Source organism: Petaurus breviceps, unplaced genomic scaffold (genome assembly GCF_028583685.1).
Source record: "Petaurus breviceps papuanus isolate PSGF00001 unplaced genomic scaffold, PetGlider_PUasm1.0 37, whole genome shotgun sequence".
Lineage (NCBI taxonomy): Eukaryota > Metazoa > Chordata > Mammalia > Diprotodontia > Petauridae > Petaurus > Petaurus breviceps.
In genome coordinates this window covers 44,774,610-44,797,006 of record NW_027186296.1, presented here as the reverse complement: position 1 = coordinate 44,797,006, position 22,397 = coordinate 44,774,610, and the positions used below count along the sequence as shown (strand labels likewise).

The 22,397-nt window shown below is 36.0% G+C and overlaps 1 protein-coding gene across 3 annotated transcripts in view; it reads right to left on the bottom strand.

Moving 5' to 3' along the window:
* Positions 1-282: 282 nt before the first annotated feature.
* The window catches only part of ICE2 (interactor of little elongation complex ELL subunit 2), a 64,782-nt gene continuing 42,667 nt past the window's right edge, over positions 283-22,397 (bottom strand). For 2 of the 3 annotated variants that reach the window (XM_069098393.1, XM_069098394.1), the window contains 4 exons: positions 21,318-21,402; positions 19,393-19,443; positions 15,691-15,949; positions 283-2,118 (listed from right to left, as the gene is read on the bottom strand). In XM_069098393.1, the coding sequence (XP_068954494.1) occupies positions 1,972-2,118; positions 15,691-15,949; positions 19,393-19,443; positions 21,318-21,402 (542 nt within the window). In that variant the 3' untranslated portion in view covers positions 283-1,971. Of the gene's footprint in view, positions 2,119-15,690; positions 15,950-19,392; positions 19,444-21,299; positions 21,403-22,397 lie in introns of those variants that run through there. The other variant, XM_069098395.1, reaches the window with a different exon arrangement.

Sequence of the window (22,397 nt, the reverse complement as noted above, 5' to 3'; positions counted from 1 at the left end):
CAAAGATACACAAATTTAAAACAAAAATAAAAATTGCAAAAACTGATTAGCCCCTGATGTCAAGGGATTTATAATGTAATAGGAGTTGCATATATATGCATTTGACTATCAAAAAAAAGAACCACACAGCCTATGGAACCTAATGGGGAAAAAAATAAGTGTGTATGAGACCAAAAAGAAATACTAATGCTCAACACCAATTTTTTTTTTAAATATTTTATTAGATGGCTACTCAGGACTATATTTAGTTACATAAAAAGTTAAGAGTTCATTTTTAAAATATTTATTTTCAGAATATACATGACTCCCAAGAATTTTATTAAACATAATATGGTAATATGTTGTCAGAGGGCAGTTACTCTATCATATAAATAAATCCTTAAAAAATTGAAAAGCTCAATCTTTTAGATATTCAGATAACTGAGGAAACATTGTACAGCTAGAGTCAAAGAGCAAATTCCAAGGGATTCCCTGCCCCACCCATAGCTAACTGATATGACTCAGAAATGAAATATTTCTGGAGTGTGACCACAAAATGAATTAAAAAAGCATTAAAAAAATTTCAACAATAGCTCCTTTGTTAATAGGATAAGGAAATGATACATTAGAAAAAACAAATTTATCAATGATTATTTAAGTTAATTAGAAATGCTTCGTAAATCGAAATAAAACAGTTTATAGAAAAGCTAAGATTAGTTGAATTTTTTAATGTGTAAGAAACCTACAGTGTTAATATATTAGAATACAAAACCTTTATCTTACAAATGATATAAAAGTGCTCCAGAAAGATATGTTTAATATACCTTAGATAACAGAAATAACAAATGTAAATGTGCTCTATATGGAGTCCAATTTGGTCTTATTTACCCTCTTTCAAATTCACATCTCTAAAAAGTGGTCATCCATAATCAATGACACAACAAATGACTGCAGTTAACATAAACCCCTTCAATAGTTTTGAACTTTAAAAATAACACATGAACAGAAATCACAATACTCAGAAGGGATTAAGACCAAAACATAACTGAATTTTTTTTAAAGCCACAAAACCTGTCAAACAAGAAAATGTTTCATTCCTTTTACAAACTTAGGGTTATTCAGTCAGAAAATGTAACTTGTAAAGAAGAGTGTTCTGTGTTAAGTGTTAAATAAATACCCAACAACCACAACAACAAAATGACCTAACAACATGGTCCATCTAGTTCAATATCCAAGGTCTGACACAAGTACAGTGAAAGACATTTTTTAGAAAAGGATTATCCTACCAAGGTTATGTACATTTAAAATTTAGAGGTATACAACAAAATTATGACATTCCTAAATTTACAGGATTTACAGCTTAAAAGGACCTTAAGAGAGAAATACAACCCCATCATTTTACAAGACAGAGCAGCTAAATGATTTGCTAATGATATAGAGGAAGGAACTCAGATCCTCTGACTAGAAATCCAGGTCTGCCGCTCTCTCTCTCTCTCTCTCTGTATGTATGTATGTATTCCAAATGGTGCTAAATACCGAGTAAAGCAAATGTTTTGCAACGAACTCCTTCAAGGTAGATCTCCAGCTAAAACCTGATTACTTTCCTCTGATTTATTATATTTCCTTAAAATGGTAAAGACGAAAATCCTAACTGCAAAAGTCATGAGAACAAAATTCCATCTTATTTTATAACATTTATGGGCATGGTCAAAGTTATTTCTGTTAATGCACTTTGAATAATACCTATAGAATGAAAAGGTCTTCTCTTGCTTTATGGTTTAATAAATTTGGTGACTTAAAAAGTCAGCTGCCTTCTGGCATGAATTCCTGCTGAGTACTGAGGTACATTTAGTAACTGTGAAGAGATGATTATGTTTTCCAGAAAATCTCTGGTAGTCCTTCCAACTGCCAGAATAAATATCTCTTAGATACATTTTTCCCTGAAATGTCTTTATTTTGCTACTATTGTCCTCTCTGAACTGTCATTTTCCACTATATTGATTTTTTATGGCTATTTTGCTTCCTTTTCTTTGGAACCACGCCCTCGTTTTCGACTTGCTGAGCCGGCAGGTTACTGTTCTTTGTTTCCGCAGTTATTGGATTCCTGTGGCTAGGAACAGGCACTCTCGTTCCACCAGCCTGAAAGAGATGTACAAGTATAACATGCTGCAGTTCAAAACATTTACAATCAATCCATTATTCTGTGACTTGATAGTTTCTAAGAGGGATATTCACTCTGTAGAATGGGAAATCTGAGGCTGCTTTCCCTCTGCCACTTCAGTATGCTTCTGGCCATCTCTTCTTACTGTAAAGCGGCAAGAGAATTTCTGACACAGCTCAACATTCCTTGAATTTTTCCTTCATTTAGAGGGATAAGAAAGGGAGGCTGGAAGCACTCCTCTCTCCTATCTCCAAACCAATTTGTCTGGGTTTGTTTTGAGAAACAGGAGAGTTTTAAGATGTTTGCTTGATTACAGAAATAAAGCTGGAGAGAAGAGGAGGGAGACAGGGAAGAAAAACCATAGATTTAGAATTAGAAGGGATCTAAGAGATTATTAAGCCCAATCTCTTTGTTTGACAAATTAAGAAATGCAATGCTTTGTCCCATAGAAAGCACTAAATAAGCTTGCTGATTGACAGAGAGTCTAACCAACTAATAAATGACAGGACTAGGACTTAAAGTCAGGCCTTCTGGGTTCCAAATCCTGTGCTGCTTCTACTGCATCAAACTCAGAATGCGGAGTGAAAAGGAAGAGGAGAAAATTAACAGACTGGCAACTAAAGAAAGAGAAATAAGGTGAGAGGATAAGGCCAAGAAAATAAAATAAGACAACAGGAATGGAAGGAGGAAGAAAGATAGGGGAAAGAGAATTGAAGGAGTAAAGGAAAAATCATGGAGAAAGGAAGATAAGAGAAAGAAAGAAAAAAGGATGAGGCGGCTAGGTGGCACAGTGAGTAAAGCACCAGCCCCGGAGTCAGCAGGACCCGAGTTCGGTTCCGGCCTCAGACACTTAACACCCACACAAAAAAAAAACCTAGCCATGTAACCTTGGGCAAGTTACTTAACCCCAATTGCCCTCCAAAAAGCAAAAGAAAAAAAGAGGAAAACAATCACTTATAGTCAAAAACCAAACAGGAGTTTTCAATTATCCTTACCACTGTTTCCCACCTCTACAATTCCCATTGCATATCAATATTTGCCCACTCTATAGAAAGCAATTTAACCAGATTAATGACAACTTTTAAGGAATATGAAATTTTTTAAAGGCTCTATTATGCACTTACTTGAATGAGTTCAGGAAAAAAACACAGGGATTTCTATCAGAAAGCTAGTTAGCAAGCACACAACTGTTCTAATTGTAATCTTGTTATCCTCAAATATAGCCCCAAATCCAGTGGTTAGTTGAAGAAATTTAGGATAAGATTAGTGTTTGAACCAGGAGAACTGTAGGTGGAAGACTCAAATTTGTAGGATACTTTAAGGCTTGTAAAGTGTTTTTTTCCTCACTCAGATCTGTGTTGTTATCCCTATTTTACTGATGAGAAAATGGAGGGTCTGAGAAGTTAAGGGACTTGCCAATGATCACTAAACTAGTCAGCTTCTAGAGCAAGAATCCAATTCAAGTTTCCTGACTCCACAGCTCTACTCAATATATTTCACTGACCAGGTCACTGACAAGAAAGGAGTCATAACAAGATATAAGAGAATAGAGGTGGCAGAAGTCAAGGGAAGAAAGGAAAATGAGAAAGCCAATACAAAAAGGAGATTTGGTAAGAGCTAATGTGTAATGTAAGAGCTAATGACCTTTTAGGGTCATGAATGAGGCAGCATGCAAAAATGTGAATTGAGTTGAAAGAGACTGTGGCCCTTATAAGAGATCATACTGGTAGCTCAAGCATTCATATAAACACTTAATGTACTGCTGTCATTCATTCACTCATTCAACAAACTTATTAAGTTATAATGTACAGAGCACTGTGTTAAGTCCTCAGGGAGATACAAAATGTAGCTCAGAAGCTATTCTTGCCCTTACAGAATTCATAGCTATAGAGAAGAGTAAGACACAAACACATAGGTTTAATACATAATAACGCATAATAAATTTATTAGAGAGTTGCAAAACAAAGTGTCATACAAGGTCCATGGAGATTTAGAAAGACTTCATGGAAGCAGGAGCATTTCATGCGACAGTTTCAAGGGATATGTAGAGAGGATTCTAGAAATTCAAGAAGTCAAAGAAGGGGAGGATGTATATTCTAGAAAAGACACAGATATAGGAAAGAGTAGCAAATGGCCAGGGTACAGACAGTAGTCCAGTCTGGCTGGAGTACAGAGGACATGGAAGGGACTTACTTAATATGAGATTAGGAGGAAAAGCAGCGGGTGGCAAATTGTGGAGACCTTGTATGCCAGATCAAGAAATGCAAACTTTAGTGGATTGGGCAGTAACAGCTGAACATTTTTTGGTGCAGGGCGTAACATGAGCAGTGACATGCCATGAAAGTATATATGGTAAAGTGACTTGGAGTTTAATATATGCAGACTCTGAATCAGCCTGGCATAAGAACAATCATGGACTCATAGATCTACACTACCTGAACTATCACTCCAGCCTTCCCCCTTCTGCTTTTGGGGACACATTTCAATTAATCAAACATTTATTAACCATGTATTATGTAGAGGTACTCTGTGCTAGGCACTAGGGTTATAAAGATAAAACACAGCTCCTCTCTCTTAGAACTAGCAAAATCTAGTAAAGGGATAGGACACAAAAGTCAATTTATAAAATTATTGAGCTCTTACTGTATGCAAAGTTATATCTCTACCCACAAGAGTTTAAAATCTAGCAGATGGATATAAACTATAGAAAAATAATGCGTAAGTATATTTATTTGGTTAAACAAAAAGGTAAAAAATGACAGTTGATGTAAACTGAAATTTATAATTTGGTAAGAGGAAAAGACATGTATACAAATAATAATAATTCAAGTTAGAGAGTAGTCAAATGGCACCAGATGAGATTAAAGAAGAGAGATTACTTTTATACTTGGGGAATCAGAGAAAGTTTCATAGAAAATGTGGGAAGACCCAAGCTAAGTCTTGAAGAGAGAAAAGGATTTCACTAGAGCTATGGAAAGAATCTGTTTCAGACAGGACTGCTATAATGTATAAATGGAACAAAAGTAAGCAGGAATAGGATAAAATCAGAGAACTGGTAAATGGTACAGTTTGAAAGAAACATAGCGTGAAGGGGAATGGTGTGAAATAAGATTACTCTGGAAAACAAAGACAAAATGCCGCACACATTCATCAGATGTGGCCTTTGTCTCATTTGCTTTTAGATTTTTTTTATTTGTTATAAGGAAGGTTCAATTTAGATGTGGGAGAAGGGCTATTTCCAGAAATGGAAGCACTGTTGAATGTGTTGGATTTAGAGTCAGGAAGACCTGAATTTGAATCTTATCTCAGACACTAGCTAGCTCAAGGATCCTGGGCAGGTCACTTCACCTCCCTATCTCAAGTTTCTTCATCTGCAAAAGGAAGGGAATAATGTCACCTACTTCCCAGGTTGTTGTGAGAATCAACTGGATAACATACGTAAAACACTTCTGTCAGTCTTAAAGAACTCTGTAAGGTGTAGCCATTAAAAACAGAAGGCATCATAAAATGTTTTAGTAGTTTAGATCTGGCTAAGATGACACTTTTCCAATTTCACTTCCTTTGGTTAACCTGTTGAACTCTACACAATCTCCTGTCCTATCAACAAAGTCTTACTAAACTCTCATCTTGAATTACAACTATTCTACCACTTTTACTCATGAGTTGCTGAACAAACCTAGAGGAAGTTACAGAACTATCCTAATTGGATCCACTATAGATTTACTTCATCTAATCTTACCTGGAGCCTTATAGCAGCAAGGCAATCCTTTTGCTTCTCCCAAACTGAATCTCAATACCATTCATCAGAGCAGTTGTTCAACTCTCTTTGATCCTGAAGAGATTTCCTCCTATCACCCTTTTAAGCTGACAATCTTGTCTCATACTTTACTGAGAAAATTAAGATCTTTTGCCAAGGGCTTCCTCTTCTCCCTGTCCATTCTGCACAACACAACCATAACCTTTCATTATCTCCTCCTTTATACCAGCCTCAGATGAGGTGGCTTTTTTCCTTACAAATGCCAATATCATGGGGTGGCTAGTTTTTAGAGCTACAGAACCCACAAAGTGACAGAGAGAAACAAATCTCCTGCTGATGGCAGGAAGGGTCACATCACAGCATGCTGGGAGCAGAGCATAGTCCCCTGCAAGCCCTTTGGTTTTAGCCTCAGGGTGGCCCAACCAGTGGTGGCCAGAGCAGACTTCAGGAGAGTGAATCACCAGCAGCTGTGGCAGTTTCCAGACTTATCAACCCATAAATGCCAAACAGCAAGTAAAAGATCAGTGTGGAACTCTGTTGGAACTGGGGGGAGGGGGAGGGGACAGAAGTATGCAGTCTGGCCCCTGCCCTAGGGACAAGAAGCAGTGGAGGCGCGGTTAAAGCAAGAGTGATTACCCCTCAGACTGGTCGCTTATTCTGTTCATCAGTTCATCTAAGTCTTTCCAGAAAATGCACTCCCCTTCTGAACTTCCTTATTTCTATTTAGGACACCAACATCCTTCTAGTCATCCAAATTAACAAATCTGGTATTACATAGTTGGGTACGAAAATACATTTCGCTCAATAGGGAAAATAGAACAAAAAGGGAGAAAGGGAAATTAGAGTGAAGGAAAGTTAATAGAAATTAGTCCTAAGCATGTACAAAGTATTTATTGCTCTTTTTGAGGTAACAAATTTCGAGAATCTGAGGGTTTGCCCATAAATGAGGCAAAGGCTGAATGAATCATAGTTTACAAATGTAATGGAATGCTACTATGCTGTAAAAAATGAAGGGGGTGATTTCAGAGAAACCTAGGAAGACTCATATGAACCAATGCGATTAAACAGAATCAGAAGAACAATCACTACAAAGACAATATGACAAACAACTCTGAAAAAAAAACACTGTATTTAACAAGTTAATTACTTACTAAACTAAATAAGTATTATTAGTAATTATTATTAGTAAGTTCAAAAAAAGTTAGATTTTTTGAACATTGCAGGGACTTTATTACAATTTCTACCATTTCCTTTTATAATATGCACTGAATATTAAGTCAAGGTTCCTTAAAACATGCCTTTTCTAATTTCTTGTGGCAATGACTGATCCTGAATTGATATCACAATCCTTCCATTTCTATAAACAAATCTGTAATGACTCAATCATCTCTTAGGTACTTCTCAACATACTGATGCTGAGTTAATATGAATGGCATCTCATAGAGTGCATTTTTAAATTTATTTTGGATCTTAGCTTATTTTTACTGGCTTTGTCTAGAGACAAACGAAGTTATATTAGACAAATCCAATGATGCCTACTTGCTAACAACCCTTACTATTACTTGCTCCAAAAAGCATTTCTGTAGGTTTTTGACTACTTATTTACTCTTAGAATGTCTACCAATCTTCTTCCTCCTTTTTGATGAGGAATATATTGATAGCTACCTTCTTTAAAAGGATGGGTCCTATGTTTTGTTAATATCGTACGGGTCTTTGTGAGGATACTTTCTCAAGTTGTTACTGAAAAGTTCTTTACTTCTTTCTTTGTTCATTTTACAGCTTCAAAAGTCTATGTTGTCTGGCATTGCAGAGATGTTAACTGCTTTTAAATGTGTTCTTCATATTTCACTAAGTTTCTTGACATACACAATATTCTTCTAGAGAGCCTCATATGTGATGTGGGCCTGGAGAAGACTAAGGAATTTTGAAGTATTTCATTCACCCACTAATTCAATTTGGACTCTAGATTCAAGCTCAAACCCTAAGTTTCTATTTTCTTTGACAAATATTAAGAATTTTATACTTGGGACTGAGTTAAGATGGCGGGGTAGAAACAGGACCTCCACGCGGCTCCGGCTCCCACCACCTCTAATTCATGTAAAAGGGGACTCTGAACAAAGCAAACTTTGGAGCTACAGAATCCACAAAATGACAGAGAGAAGTTAACCTCCCACTGAAGAAAGCCCAGCAGGCCTGCAGGAATCAGCCAGCACAGTGCTCTGGGAACCAAGCCCAGCCTGTGAGGTGAACCTGAGGTTTTAGCCCCAGGGCAGGCCTAACTAACCACTGGCTGGAGGGACTTCAGATCACCAGCAGCTATGGCAGTTTCCAGAATTATCAACACATAGATGCAAAGGACAAAGTGAGAGGTCAGTGCAGTGTGGACTTTGGGATCCAGTACTTGGGAGTACATCAGCCTCTTCCCTTGGGGCAAGAAGCCGCTGAGGAGCCGTGCCTGTGCAGCCATCCCCACATGGCAGCTTCAGCTCCTGGCCTGCAGAGTGTAGGGGAACCAAGCAACCAGTCTGAGGGGTAATCGCTCTTGCTTTAACCTGCTTGGAACTGGATTGCGTTCTAGGGTGGAGGTCCTGGGGTGTGCGAACAGCTTGCTAGAGTGTGTGGAGGCTTCGGAGAGGGAGCCCAACTAATACCTTCGGCAGCTGAGAAAACCGCAGTGTTTGGGACGAAGCTCCCCTGTGTGGTGGCAGAGTCCTACTGTGGCAAAAGCCCAGGGGTCAAGTGATTGAGTGGCAACATGAGCAGGCAAAGGAAGCAAAATAAACATAGTACCCCAACTTTACACTCCTATTTTGATGACAAAAAGGATCAAAGCATGGAACAGGAGGAAGACAGTGAAGTCAGAACTCCTGCACCAAAAGCTTCAAAGAAAAATACGAGCTGGTTACAGGCCATAGAGGACCTTAAGAAGCAAATAAGAGAAGTGGAGGAAAAATTGGGAAGAGAAATGAGAACGATGCAAGAAAATTATGAAATGAGACGCAATAGCCTGACTAAGAAAAATAAGAGCCTAAAAAATAGACTAACTCAAATGGCAAAAGAGGCTCAAAAAGGCAATGAAGGAGAAGAACGCCTTAAAAAGCCAAATTTGCCAGATGGAAAAAGAATCTCAAAAGCTCAATGAGGAGAATCATTCCTTCAGAATTAGATTAGAGCAAATGGAAGCTAATGACTTTGTGAGAAATCAAGATGCTGTTAAACAGATCCAAACAAATGAAAGAATAGAAGGCAATTGAAAGATCTCATAGGAAAAACCACTGACCTGGAAAATAGATCCAGGAGAGATAATTTAAAAATTATTGGACTACCTGAAAGCCATGATCAAAGTAAGAACCTAGAAATCATCCTCCAGGAAGTTCTCAAAGAAAACTGCCCTGATGTTTTAGAACCAGAGGGCAAAATAGAGGCTGAAAAATCCACTATCACCTCCTGAAAAATATCCCAAAAAGAAAACTCCTAGGAATATTATAGCCAGGTTCTGGAATTCCCAGATTAAGGAGAGAATGTTACAAGCATCCAGCAAGAAACAATTTGAATATCATAGAAACACAATCAGGATAACCCAGGATCTGGCAGCTTGTACACTGAGGGATCGAAGGGCTTGGAATATGATATTCCAGAGGGCAAAGGAGCTAGAATTAAAACCAAGAGTCACCTAACCAGCAAAACTGAGTATCATGTTTCAGAGGAAAATATGGTCATTCAGTGGAATAGAGGACTTTCAAGCATTCTTGTTGAAAAAACCAGAGTTGAATAGAAAATTTGACATTCAGATACAAGAAGCAAGAGAAGCTTGAGAAGGTAAACAGGGAAAAGAAATCATAAGGAACTTATCAAAGTTGAACTATTTACATTCCTACATGGAAAAACAATAATTGTAACTGATGAAACTTTTCTCAGTATGAGAATAGTTGAAGGGAATAGAAATGTGTGTGTATGTATGCATATATATATATACACACATACATACACACATATTATACATATATCTATATAGGAGGGTTATGAGCATATGAATACATATGTGAATGTGTGTATATGTTTACAGGTATACACAGATAGAGGGCACAGGACCAATTTAATAGGAAGGGATGATACTTAAAAGGTGAAATTAAGAGGTGAGAGGAATATAACGAGAGGAGATGGGGAGAGACAGAATGGGGTAAACTATCTCATATAAAAGAGGCAAGGGAAAATGGTTACAATGGAGGGGAAGAACAGGAAGGCAAAAAGGCAAAACCTTATTCTCATTGAATTTGGCTAAGGAAGGGAATGACATATACACTAAATAGGGTATCTCACCCTACAGGAGAGTAGGGGGAAAGGGGATGAGAGGGGGGATGATGGAAGGGAGGGCAGGCTAGGGGGGAGGGAAGTTGGAAGCACCCACTTTTGAAAAGGAACAGGATCAAAGTAGAGAATAGAGCAAGTGGGAGGTAAGACAGGAGGGAGAGAAATACAGCCAGTCTTTTACAATATATCTACTATGGTAATGTTTTGCATAGCTACACATGTACAACCTATACTGAATTGCTTATCTTCCAGTAAGGGTGGGTGACAAGGGAGGAAAGGAATCAATCTAGAATTCAAAATTTTAAAATCAAATGTTTAAAAATATATAAATTCTAGGGGCGGCCAGGTGGCTCAGCGAGTAAGAGCACCGGCCCCAGGGTCAGGATGACCTGGGATCAAATCCGGGCTCAGATACTTAGCACCACACCCAGAAATAACTGGCCATGTAACCTTGAGCAAGTTACTTAACCCCGATTGCTTTAAAAAAAAATCTCTCCTTTGGGGTGGCCAGGTATCACAGCAAGTAAGAGCACTGGCTCCAGTGTCAGGATGACCTGGGGATCGAATCCGGGCTCAGACACTTAGCACCCACCCAAAAACACCTGGCCGTGTAACCTTGAGCAAGTTACTTAACCCCAATTGATTAGGGGCGGTCAGGTGGCTCAGAGAGTAAGAGCACTGGCTCCAGTGTCGGGATGACCTGGGGATCAAATCTGGGCTCAGATACTCAACACCACACCCAGAAATAACTGGCCATGTAACCTTGAGCAAGTTACTTAACACCGATTGCTTTTAAAATAAAAAAAAAATATATATATATATATATATATATAAATAAATACTATTATTAATGCTATTTTACATGCAATTGAAAAATAAGCTATACAGGCATCGGGACACAGAGATCCACCGTGTCCTACTGGAAAAGTTGAAAGGGGTATGGGAGAAGACATGGGAGAGAGCAGATTGGAGGAGGGGATTTCCTTTGGGACCGCTATTTTGGGGCATTGAATAGGGGAAAAATGGGGGAAAATTTTGTAACTCAAAATCTGGCGGAAATAAATGATTTTAACCAGAAGTTAATAAAGCATTTGGAAAAAAAAAAGAATTTTATACTTACTGAGCACAAATGACATTTGAGTATCACTAAAGAAAGATTCCACAAGAGGAAGAAGTTGTTTAATATTCCATACAATTTTTGGCATGACTACCTCTTCAACCTCAAAGCCATACAGAGTTCTACTTAGGACAGGGAATAATAATTTTAAAGCTATGTAGAAATATAATAAGCTTAAACTATTTCCCTGAAAGATGTCACATTTTATATTCATTGCTATTAGTATTATTGTGATAATGGCATATTGTAAATTGAGAAAGCTTTCCATGTGGACATCAAAATCTCTAATGTTTTCACTATACTTGGTTATATTTTTTATACATACATTATTACTATTATTTTAATCTAATTCTGATCTTTTTCAATGAAGTTCAGATAGAAATGGTTGTAAGACAAGTCATTATCCTATTGTTATCTTTTTATATTTAATGCTCTATAAATTATTGCATAGGTTGACAAAATAACTGCTTCCCTGTAGCTGATAAAAAAAGAAGCATTAGGATATAAACTCATCTCCATAGGAATACTGCAAACATTTCTGGTCAAACTCTAAGAACAGAAAAGACAACAGGATGATAAACACTTCATCCCTGCTCCCTCATGGTTTTAATTTCTTCTTTTTTTTCTGAAAGCTTCTCATTCCATATTGCTTGGCAATTATGATTTTTTAAATGAAGACTTATATTAAAAGCATTCTTAAGATTTTTGTGCCTCAGCAATTGTGGGCAAGAGTTTTGTCTGTCAAGAGGTTTTGCTGCAGGTTTTTGGTAGAGTTCTCCAAGATACCTTGAGATCTGTAATTTTTGCACAAAGATCTATCATTTGTCAGTTCATGAAAGATAGCAAGTTTCTAATATATCACCAAAGTTACTCAGTCATGTCTTGATCAGTATTTTGTAGATATTAGATTTTTGCAGTTTATAAAATAATCAACAAACATTTATTAAGTGACTCCTATGTTCCAGGCACTGTGCTTAAGCACTGTAGATACAAATACAGAAAATAAGATAGTTCTTGATCTCAGGAAATTTATAATCTAATGAGGAAGAAAAACACAAAAGGAAATTGTAAACTGCGGAGAGATGTTACAGTGGAAGGAGATACCCAAAATGGGGGCATGATGGAGAAATCAATTAGTAAGAGTAGGTGAGTAATCAGATGTTTGAGCTGAGGTATCTCTTTAAATAGTGGTTTGGAGTTCATGGCTCCACTCCACAATCAGAGAGGCAAAGGGTGGTAAAGAGATTTTTCCAATAATGAGCTCTTTGGGGCAGCTAGGTGGCACAGTGAACAGAGCACTGGCCCTGGAGTCAGGAGGACATGAGTTGAAATCTGTCCTCAGATACTTAACATTTACTAGCCGCGGGACCTTGGGCAAGTCACTTGACCCCAATTGCCCTGCCTTCCCCCCTCCCAAAAGCAATTAAATAAATAATGAGCTCTTTGGGGCATGGTGAAGTCAGTCAGAGAGGTTCCAAGGTAGTGCAGCAAGGGGAAAAAAAGGGAAATGATGTAAGAAATGACTGAAAAAAAAATGCTTCCTTATATAATCTGCATTGATAAGTAAATCCTAGTTCCTTAAAGATAATCCTATAATTTGTGGGGCAATGACCAGCAATAATAAGAGTAATGGCAGTCATTTCCACTACTCTACCACCATCACCACCACCATTACTCCTCCTCCTCCTCAAGTATTTGAGTCTCTTAAGTAGAAGAGGGATTAGACTTTTTGCTTAATCACAGAAGTCCTGGAGTCAGGAAGACTCATCTTTCTGAGTTAAAATCTGGCCTCAGACACTAGCTGTATAACCCTGGGCAAATCACTTAACCCTATTTGCCTCAGTTTCCTCATCTGTAAAATAAGCTGGAGAAGGAAACTCCAGTCAGTATCTTTGCCAAGAAAACTCCAAATGGGGTCATGAAGAATCAGATATAACTGAAAAATGATAGAACAACTATAAAAGAGCAAGTGATGCTAAGAATAAAGGGCAGACACTGAAGAGAAGCTGATTTCTGCTTGATAAAAGGAAAAATTTCCCAACAATTATAAACATATAAATGAGGAAATAAGCTACCTTTGGGGCAAGTATACTTCTGTTTGCTACAGGCTTTCACTTGAAAGTTGGGTGACCATGTACAAAGAAGGATAATTTTTCAGCTACAGCTTGGGTTAAATGGGTTTGAGCTTTTGCCCAACTCTGGAGACTTTGGGAGTTCCTAGTTGAGAGTAGATAACAGGAACTGCACCCAAGTTAACAAGGTTCCTTTATTTCTTTTACCAGTATCCAACAAATGGGGACCAACTGTAGAGAAGGTAGTTGCTGGGAGCAATTCAGGATCTAGGACTAGAAGGGAATGAGAAATGAAGGTCAAAGAATTCAATACAAGGATGGAGGAGAGAGCCTTTTGAAATTGTAAAACTTTAGGGTGGTCAAGACTATTAAAGAAGAAAAGAGAGTCCAGAAAAGAGGTTACTAGGGAAACAGTAAAGGATTAGTGGTCAAAGTGAGGAAGATGAGCAGAAATATAAATGAGGCAATGGGAAAGGTAGAAGGCCAGGGGAATGATCAGAGGGCAATTTCAGGGTTGAAGAGGAAAAACTCTAGTGATCCAAGTGAGAAACTCTAAATATTGTAAAAATGAGTTATTTCATGTTATCATTCCATTGCTATCATCATTATAAGGCAATCCTTCTCCCCCCAACTCCCCAAGACTAGCTTCATTTTAAGAAAACATTTGGAACCAAATACAATGCTTTTCCCTTTCAGCTGATGAAGTACCTGGCAATCCTAGTATTAAACTGTTCATTTTCTCTAAAAAGAAATAAGCCACCCCCCACACACAATTATATGTTTGGTCTGACAGACTATAATCATAGTTTCTAAATTAAAAGGAAATCACATCCACCTACAAAGACCATAAATCTCTCAAAAATAGCTCTTCAATTATTATTATTCTTAAGACTGCTAAGAAAAACTTTGTTGTACAATAGCATAGGAATAGGCATTTATATGAGGCATAAACGAGGAAAAAAAACTAGAACTACAAATAGAGCAGTCTTAAGTGTAAGGCATTACAATTTCCATTTTTTCCACTGGTTCCACCTAGTTAATCATAAATTAGTTATTTCTTGGTCAAGTAATCTTATAAGAACATAAAATGTATTCTTCATATCTCAAAGCCAGGCTCTAAGCTAACAAAAATGTTTAGAGGACACTAAAAAAATTTCCTAATCATTGTGAATTAAGTGCATTTTATACACACATATATACATTTTACACACACACACACACACACACACACACACACACACATGTATGTATATATTCCTAAAGCTTATATACCATCTTCTGAATAAACTCATGGTAATTTACTGATTAAAATGTAAAAAATAATATATTTAATAATTTTTTAAAGAGAACAAAGTCTATCTTCTCTATCTTCTTAAAAAATTGCAAAGTCCCTGAAAAGTCTCTATTTTTAAAAACAAGGAACATATGTTTTTAGGAACCTAAAACGAGCAGATTATAATACCCAGGCAATAAATGTGGTTCTGATTTTAGAAATTAAGGAAAAATGGGAACTTATAGTATGTCGCATAGTTTTGATAATGCAAGGTATATAAGCTTATCAGCTCACTGATCCAGAGCTAGAAGGAAATGCAAAGATCATTTAGTCTTTCTGCTTGGAAAACATTCTTCTCCTTTAATTAAATTCCATTAGGAATTTATTAGGTTGGTCCTTATATAAAAGATATCAAGTAACACTGGAGCCAAGATTTACAGCTGGAAGGGAGAAATTATCTGGTCCGATTACCTGATTTTACAAATGAGAAAAATGACTCCCAGAGAAGTTAAGTAACTCTGCCAAGCTAGTAATATAGAACTGAAATTCAAAATCAGGTCCCTTAATTCCAAATTCAGCACTCTGTACTATATAAGGATGTCACTTCTTTAAGAACATAAATGTTATAATTAAATGAACTCTGTTACTTGTGAAATTTGCAAAACAAAATTAACCTCTTAAAAGTTTATTTGTAGTTATATTTTCAACATGATACTTCAGTCCCAATAATTAAGCTTGTTTCATCAACTGAAGTGAATTAACACTGTTTACACTATTTCCAATACTACGCAACAGGACTCTCTGTCAACAGACTTTTATAAGTTGATTTGAAAACTTTGTAAGAAAAGAATGATAGTTAATTCACATGCCTATCTACAGATGTGATTAATACATGATATTCCATAATCTTTTTATGGGCCCTATATTTTCAAAAACCTTTTAGGATTAATGTTAAAAATATGAATCTCAAGTGATCCAATCTAAAACAGCAAATGCACCACTTGATTTCAAACATCTTACCTTTTGCAGCTTTGTAGGGCCTTGAGTTTTAGGTGGGAAAGTACAAGGTATTCTTCCATGATGAATATGATAAGGTAACAAGACAGTGGGATCTAATGGAACCCAGGGAACAGAAAGACTGGATGGTACAGCGGGTAAGCTGCAATGAGCTTTATGCAAATTATAGGCTGTTCTAGAAAATTTTTCATCAGAGTTTTTGTATATCAAAAGTGAAGAATCTTCGGCTGCATGACTCAGCAAGTAGGAGCCCTCCTGCAAACTAATTACAAGCATAGTTATTACAGTTCAACATTTCTGATGATTATGTCAAATTCAACACCATTTTCTTAATTTTGATTCATCTAATAGTCAAATTGAAATTATGCAACTTTATTGATGAAACTTTATTTAAATAGTGTTAATAAAATGCCACCTCCAAATCTAATACTTTCATAAGCAAATGAACGATTCTTACTTTTTCTTTTGAAATAATCATCTCCTATTTATCCTGTGTATGGCTTATTTATACATATTTGCTTGCTTACTGTCTCCCCCATTAAACTGTGAGCTTCTGGAGGGTAAGACTGTCTTCTGCCTCTTTTTGTATCCCCAGCTTAACACAGTACAGGGAGACTGAATGGTAACCGATTTTTTGTTTGATTATGGTTTTTAGGGAGCCTAATGATTCTTAAAATTCTCTCTCCTTGACCTGTTTTTGATAGTAAATGGCTTACATTTTCTTCCACTTATTCAGTGGTTCGATTTGTTTTTTATTTGTCTTAAGGCCAATTTATGCTATTCTATTCCTCAAGGAGTCCACTTACTTCATTAAAGTTTTCTACCTCCTATTTTAAGCTCTTTATTCTCTTTCCAATTTTTTTCTCAAGAGCTCTAATTTCAGTTTTTTAGCTCATTTAAAAAATTAACTTGACAAACATATCTATATAAAAAGAACAGAAAAGGGGAACTGCATATTAAACTGAATTTCTATTACATATCACTTTTAAAGACCGTGACAAATTCAGAACATTAGTTCCAAAGATGGCCTGCTTCTGTTGTCTCCCTCAGAACTCTATTCTATTCTCTTTTTTGCATTTTTGTGCATTTGGGGGTTAATATCACTAAACTGTTATCTTTCATGTACCAAGTAAGTACAGTCAAGTCAAATAAACTCACATAGTGATCATGTGTAAAAATCTACATCTCATTTCACACTTCCAGTCTATCACTTCTCTGGTAAGAGGGAAAAAGCACATATTTCATTACTGCTTCCTATAAGCCAAGGCTGGTCACTGAACTGACCAGAACTCTTAAATTTTCAAAGTTCTTTTCCTTCCCTTTATATAAATTGTTCTCTTGGTTCTGTTCATTTCATTCTTCATCAGTTTTTCTTCTCAAATCTTCTCAAGTTTTTCAAAACTTATCTCTTTTCATTCATTCATTTTTTTTTTTAAAGCAGTTGGGGTTAAGTAACTTGCTCAAGGTTACATGGCCAGGTGTTTCTGGGTGGGTGCTAAGTGTCTGAGCCCAGATTTGATCCCAGGTCATCCGACTCTGGGGCTGGTGCTCTTACTCGCTGTGCTACCTGGCCACCCCTTCATTATTTCTTACAGTCCAATATTCCATTACATTCATAAACCAGAATTTGTTCAATCATTTGCCAATTGATGGGTTATAACAAAAAGTATTATAACTATTTCTGTACAGATGGGTCACATTCCTCTTTCTCCAGTTTGTTGTTGTTTTTTAAGGCATATATCTAGTAATAATATTAACAGGTCAAATTTCAGTGACTTTTTGGACACAATTCCAAATTACTTTACAAAATAGCAAGACCATGTCATATCTCCAACAAGAGAACATTAGTATGCCTGTCTGCTGAGTCCCTCAACAATTATTATTTTTATCTTTGCTGATCTGATGGTATGAGGTTGAACTTCAGAGGTTTAAATTGCATCTCTCTTATTTTAGTGATTCAGAGCATTTCTTCCCCCAAATGATTATTTATAGCTTATATTTTCTGAGAACTGCTTGTTTATATCTTTTGAACTATTAGGGAATGGCTCTTATTCTTATATATCTGAATAAATGCCTCATATATCTTAGTTATCAGACCACTTATGAGAGAAATCTGCTGTATTTGTTTTTTAACCAATAGCATTATTTAACACTTTAAGATATAAAAAGAGCTTTACAAGCATTTTCTAATTTGATCCTTATATTAACTCTGGGAGATAAGTACTTTTATTATCCTCATTTTTCAGATGAGAAAACTGAGGCAGGAAGACGTTAAATTATTTGCCCAGGGTCACACAGCTATTAAGTGTCTAAAAGGCAGAAGGTCCAGTGCTGCCTCAACTGTCATATGTTGAATAATAAGTAGTTTTCATACATGGTTTATTTCAAATATGGGTTATTTTAATCTTCTATTTCTTGTTCTGTTAATTTGATATTTTGGGGTTTTTTGGTAAACATTCATTGATTTTGTTTAAGTTATCAGTCATGCAAGGTTTAATTGGGCAAAACAGTTTCTTTCCCCTAGTAAATTTTCTTTCTTTTTTTTGCCTTTTCTTTTTGGAGGGGAAAAGGCAGGGCAATTGGGGTTAAGTGACTTGCCCAAGGTTACATGGCTAGTATTTTTGTGTAAGTGTCTGAGGCCAGAACCAAACTCGGGTCCTCCTGACTCTGGGGTCGGCAATTTACTCACTGCACCACCTAGCCGTGCCCCTCTTTCATTTTTTATACAGGTAATTTTGTTTTCTTTGTTCCTTTTTGTTGCTAAAAGACAAATTAACAGTATATACTATTTTATAAACTTTTAAAAAACTGCTAGTCTTATTTACCATTTCATCATTTTGGTTTTTTGGATTTCAATTTTGTCAATTTCTTCTTTGATTTTCATATCTATTTTTGTGCTTGATTGGTTCTTAAACTTTTTTTACAGTTAAAAAATGCATACCAAATTCACTGATTTGTTTTTTCTTTTGTTGATTAAATTATTCAGTGCTTTAATTATTTCCATAAATGATGCTTTTGGCTGAATACTAATTTTAGAATGTTGTCTCACTGCAATTGTTCATGAAATTACCTAATATCCCTGTGATTCATTCTTTGATCCACAAAGTGTTAAGGATTAAAGCATTTTTTACCCATTTTCTTCAATGCTCAATATTGATTATAATTTTTACTATACTATCAATAAAGGATTTATTTTTTCTGTATTTGTTTTGTATTTTTATGTTCTAGAATACGGCTAACAAATATGCATATATTTCCATTAAAAAATCATCAGGAATTTAGCATATCTAACATTATTAAAATTATATTCATGTCCTTGGCTTCTTTCTCATTTATCTTTTTATTGCTTTTGTCTAGATATCAAACAGCAACACTGAGGTTCCCAAACTATTGGGAACGATTTTGCTATTTTTCTCTATGATTCAATTAACTTTTCATTTAAGTACTAAGATGTTAAGGCAATTATATATACATATATTAAGTACTGATGTTATTCCATTATCCATAGTACCTTTCAGCATAATTTTCTTTCTTGCAAACAACATGCAGTTGTACTGTGCTTTCTAATCTGTTTTGCTACCTTCTTCCATTTAATTGGTGAGTTCATTCCATTCAATTTCACAGTTATGATAGTTAATCTGCTATCCATCATATCCTCTAATACTTGTATCACTTTTAATCCTCATTCCCAGTTCTTTAGCTTACCTGCTTATTTTCTTCAGAATATGCTGGAGAACATTAAATGCATTCGGAGTACTATGAGGAATAAATACAGACAAAATAAAGCTCAAAATACTAATCCTTACAAATGCCAAACAAGTCAACTGTTTGAATTAACTAAAAAAGAACAACACTACTGACAATTCAAAATAGTAAATTAAAAAGTTATCTCTAACTTGTATTAGGAAATAGACAATGACTCCTAGATTATAAACTCCTTGAGAGCAGGAATTATGTCTTATTTATCTTTGTATTTTCCACAGCATCTATCATAGTACATTGAATATAGCACACCAAACTCTTAAACATTTGAGGGATTGTATATTTACCTATGTTTGGTTCAGTGTGAGCTCAGGGTAAATGTAGGAAAATCATTTTATCATGTTTTCTAAAAACCACTCTCATATTCAAATTGTATTTTAAAATGTTCAGAAAAGAACTTGATCCATTTAAGAAGCATTGGTCAGAGAACTTTAGCAGACCCAGTGTGGGAGAGAATTACGCAAAAAATTACCCTTGTTATAAATTAAACCTTGGAAAAGGGTGAAAAAAAGTTAGAACTGAGAGTAAGTTAGCTGCTTCTGGATGAAGAGAATGTTTTCAGAGCAGCAAACTCCTGAATGAAAACAAAATAGACAAGGAAAAAAAATTTACTCTGTGATGTCATATTATTTGGGCCTTTTTTGATCTTGAAGAAAAAGGTGGAGAGGTTTTTATGTTTGAAAAGAAAATAAGACTCTAAGTCTTATAAGGATAGCTGAAGAGACAAAATGATGTTTTTAGTAGAAGGCTGCAACAAATCCAGAAGCTGGAGCTTTGGAAAGTCTTTAATTTTACATCTGTTTAGTATTTTATTTTTTCCCAGTACATGTAAAAACAATTTTTAATATTCGCTTTTTAAAACTTTTCAGTTCCAAATTCTCTTCCCTCCTCCTTCCCCACCCTCATTGAGAAGGCAAGCAATTCAATATAGGTTATACATGTGTAGTCATGCAAAACATTTCCATGATAGTCATGTTGTGGAAGAAAACAGACCAAAAGTTTTTCTATATTAATCTATATTGGTTCTCTTTGTTGTATATTTCTCATAGGAATAAATGGACAGTACACTTATTGCAATTTTAATAGTGAAATTTTAATTGAAAAAGCAGTTAGGGGTGGCCAGGTGGCACAGTGATTAAGAACACCGGCCCCAGTGTCAGGAGACCTGGGATCGGTTCCAGCCTCAGATACTCGGCACCCACACAAAAATAACTGGCCATGTAACTTTGAGCAAGTTACTTAACCCCAACTGCTTTAAAAAAAAAAAAGAAAAAGCAGTTAAAGAGATTTTATTCTCCCCCCCTTCTGTTTTAGCCATGCCTGCATTCAAAATAACAACCCAACCTACTCATTAACAAGTATCACTTGTTTGCTTACCTACTGAGTTAAAGGAACTACTGGTTGCCAAGAGAAAATAATCAGCCTTTATAAGGCTTGCTGTGCAAATTTAAACCCAACAAGAGATGCAAAACACCCTAACATATAGATTAATTTTAATCCCAGCTAAGGCCAAACATAGTTATAAATGAATTTAAATGAATTTATGAGCTCACATCAATTGACAGTAAAAGAAAGCTCAAAAACAAAATGGATAATTCAGACTCAGAGATTGACAGTCCTATAAGCAGTGATACCTTGTACTATTTCCTATGGTTATCTAACTTTATTTCCTCTGAACCATTTTGCTAGTGGTATGGGCCACACCAGACTAAAGATATGTATGACCTCAAAGATATAGTTATAAGTCTTCTCAGTCCCTGAAATAGCAGGGCTAGCTGCTTTGGACATTTATTATTGATTTGGAACTAGTACAAAAGCAAGTCATTGTCTCATCAATTTTTTTCACCTACCACAATAAATTGTCTTACTTGAGTGTTGCAAACTTCTCTTTGAGTCCATCCGTAGGAATTTCTTCAAGCATAAAAAGCTTTGATGTAAATGCATCAACATGTCCTGAAAATATAGGTCAAACCTGTATTTGTCATATTTGTCAAACTGTCATAAAATGAAAAAGGAGAACCAAAATAATCCCCCCAAACAAAATTAGTTTCTTAAACCCTTTAAAATGGTTAAACATTAACCAAAGTACTTTAAGCTCTTCTTAAATAGGATGTTCTAGGTACTACAATTTCAAATTAATTTTAGTCGTTTTAAAAATGACTTAAGTCGGGGCGGCCAGGTAGCACAGCAAGTAAGAGCACTGGCTCCAGTGTCGGGATGACCTGGGGATCAAATCCAGGCTCAGATACTTAGCACCACACCCAGAAATAACTGGCCGTGTAACCTTGAGCAAGTTACTTAACCCCTACTGCTTTAAAAAAAATGACTTAAGTTATTATTAAAAGCTTTTTCAATAGAAAATATTTCCAGTATATATATTTTTTATTTTCATGCTTTATTAACTTCTGATTTACATCATTCGTTTCCACCAGATTTTGAGTTACAAATTTTCTCCCCATTTTTCCCCCACCTGTCCCCCCAAAACAGCAGTCCCACAGGATATCCCCACCTCCAATCTGCTCTCTCCCATATTTTCTCCCATACCTGTTTCGACTTTTCCAGTGGATCTCTATGCCTCAGTGCCTGTATATCTTATTTCTTAATTACATGTAAGATGGTATTAATAATAGTGTGTATATATATATATATACACACACACACACACACACACACACACACATATATATATATATTTGAATATTTGATTTTAAAACTTTCAATTCCAGATTCATTCCCTTCCCCCCCTGCCACCCACCATTGGGGGAGACAAGCAGTTCAGTATAGGTTGTACATGTGCGGCTAATGCAAAACAATAACATAGTAGATATATTGTAAGACTGACTATATTTCCCTCCCGACTATCCCACCTCCCACTTGTTCTATTCTCTACTTTGATCCTGTCCCTTTTCAAAAGTGGGTGCTTCCAACTTCCCTCCCCCCCCGCCTTC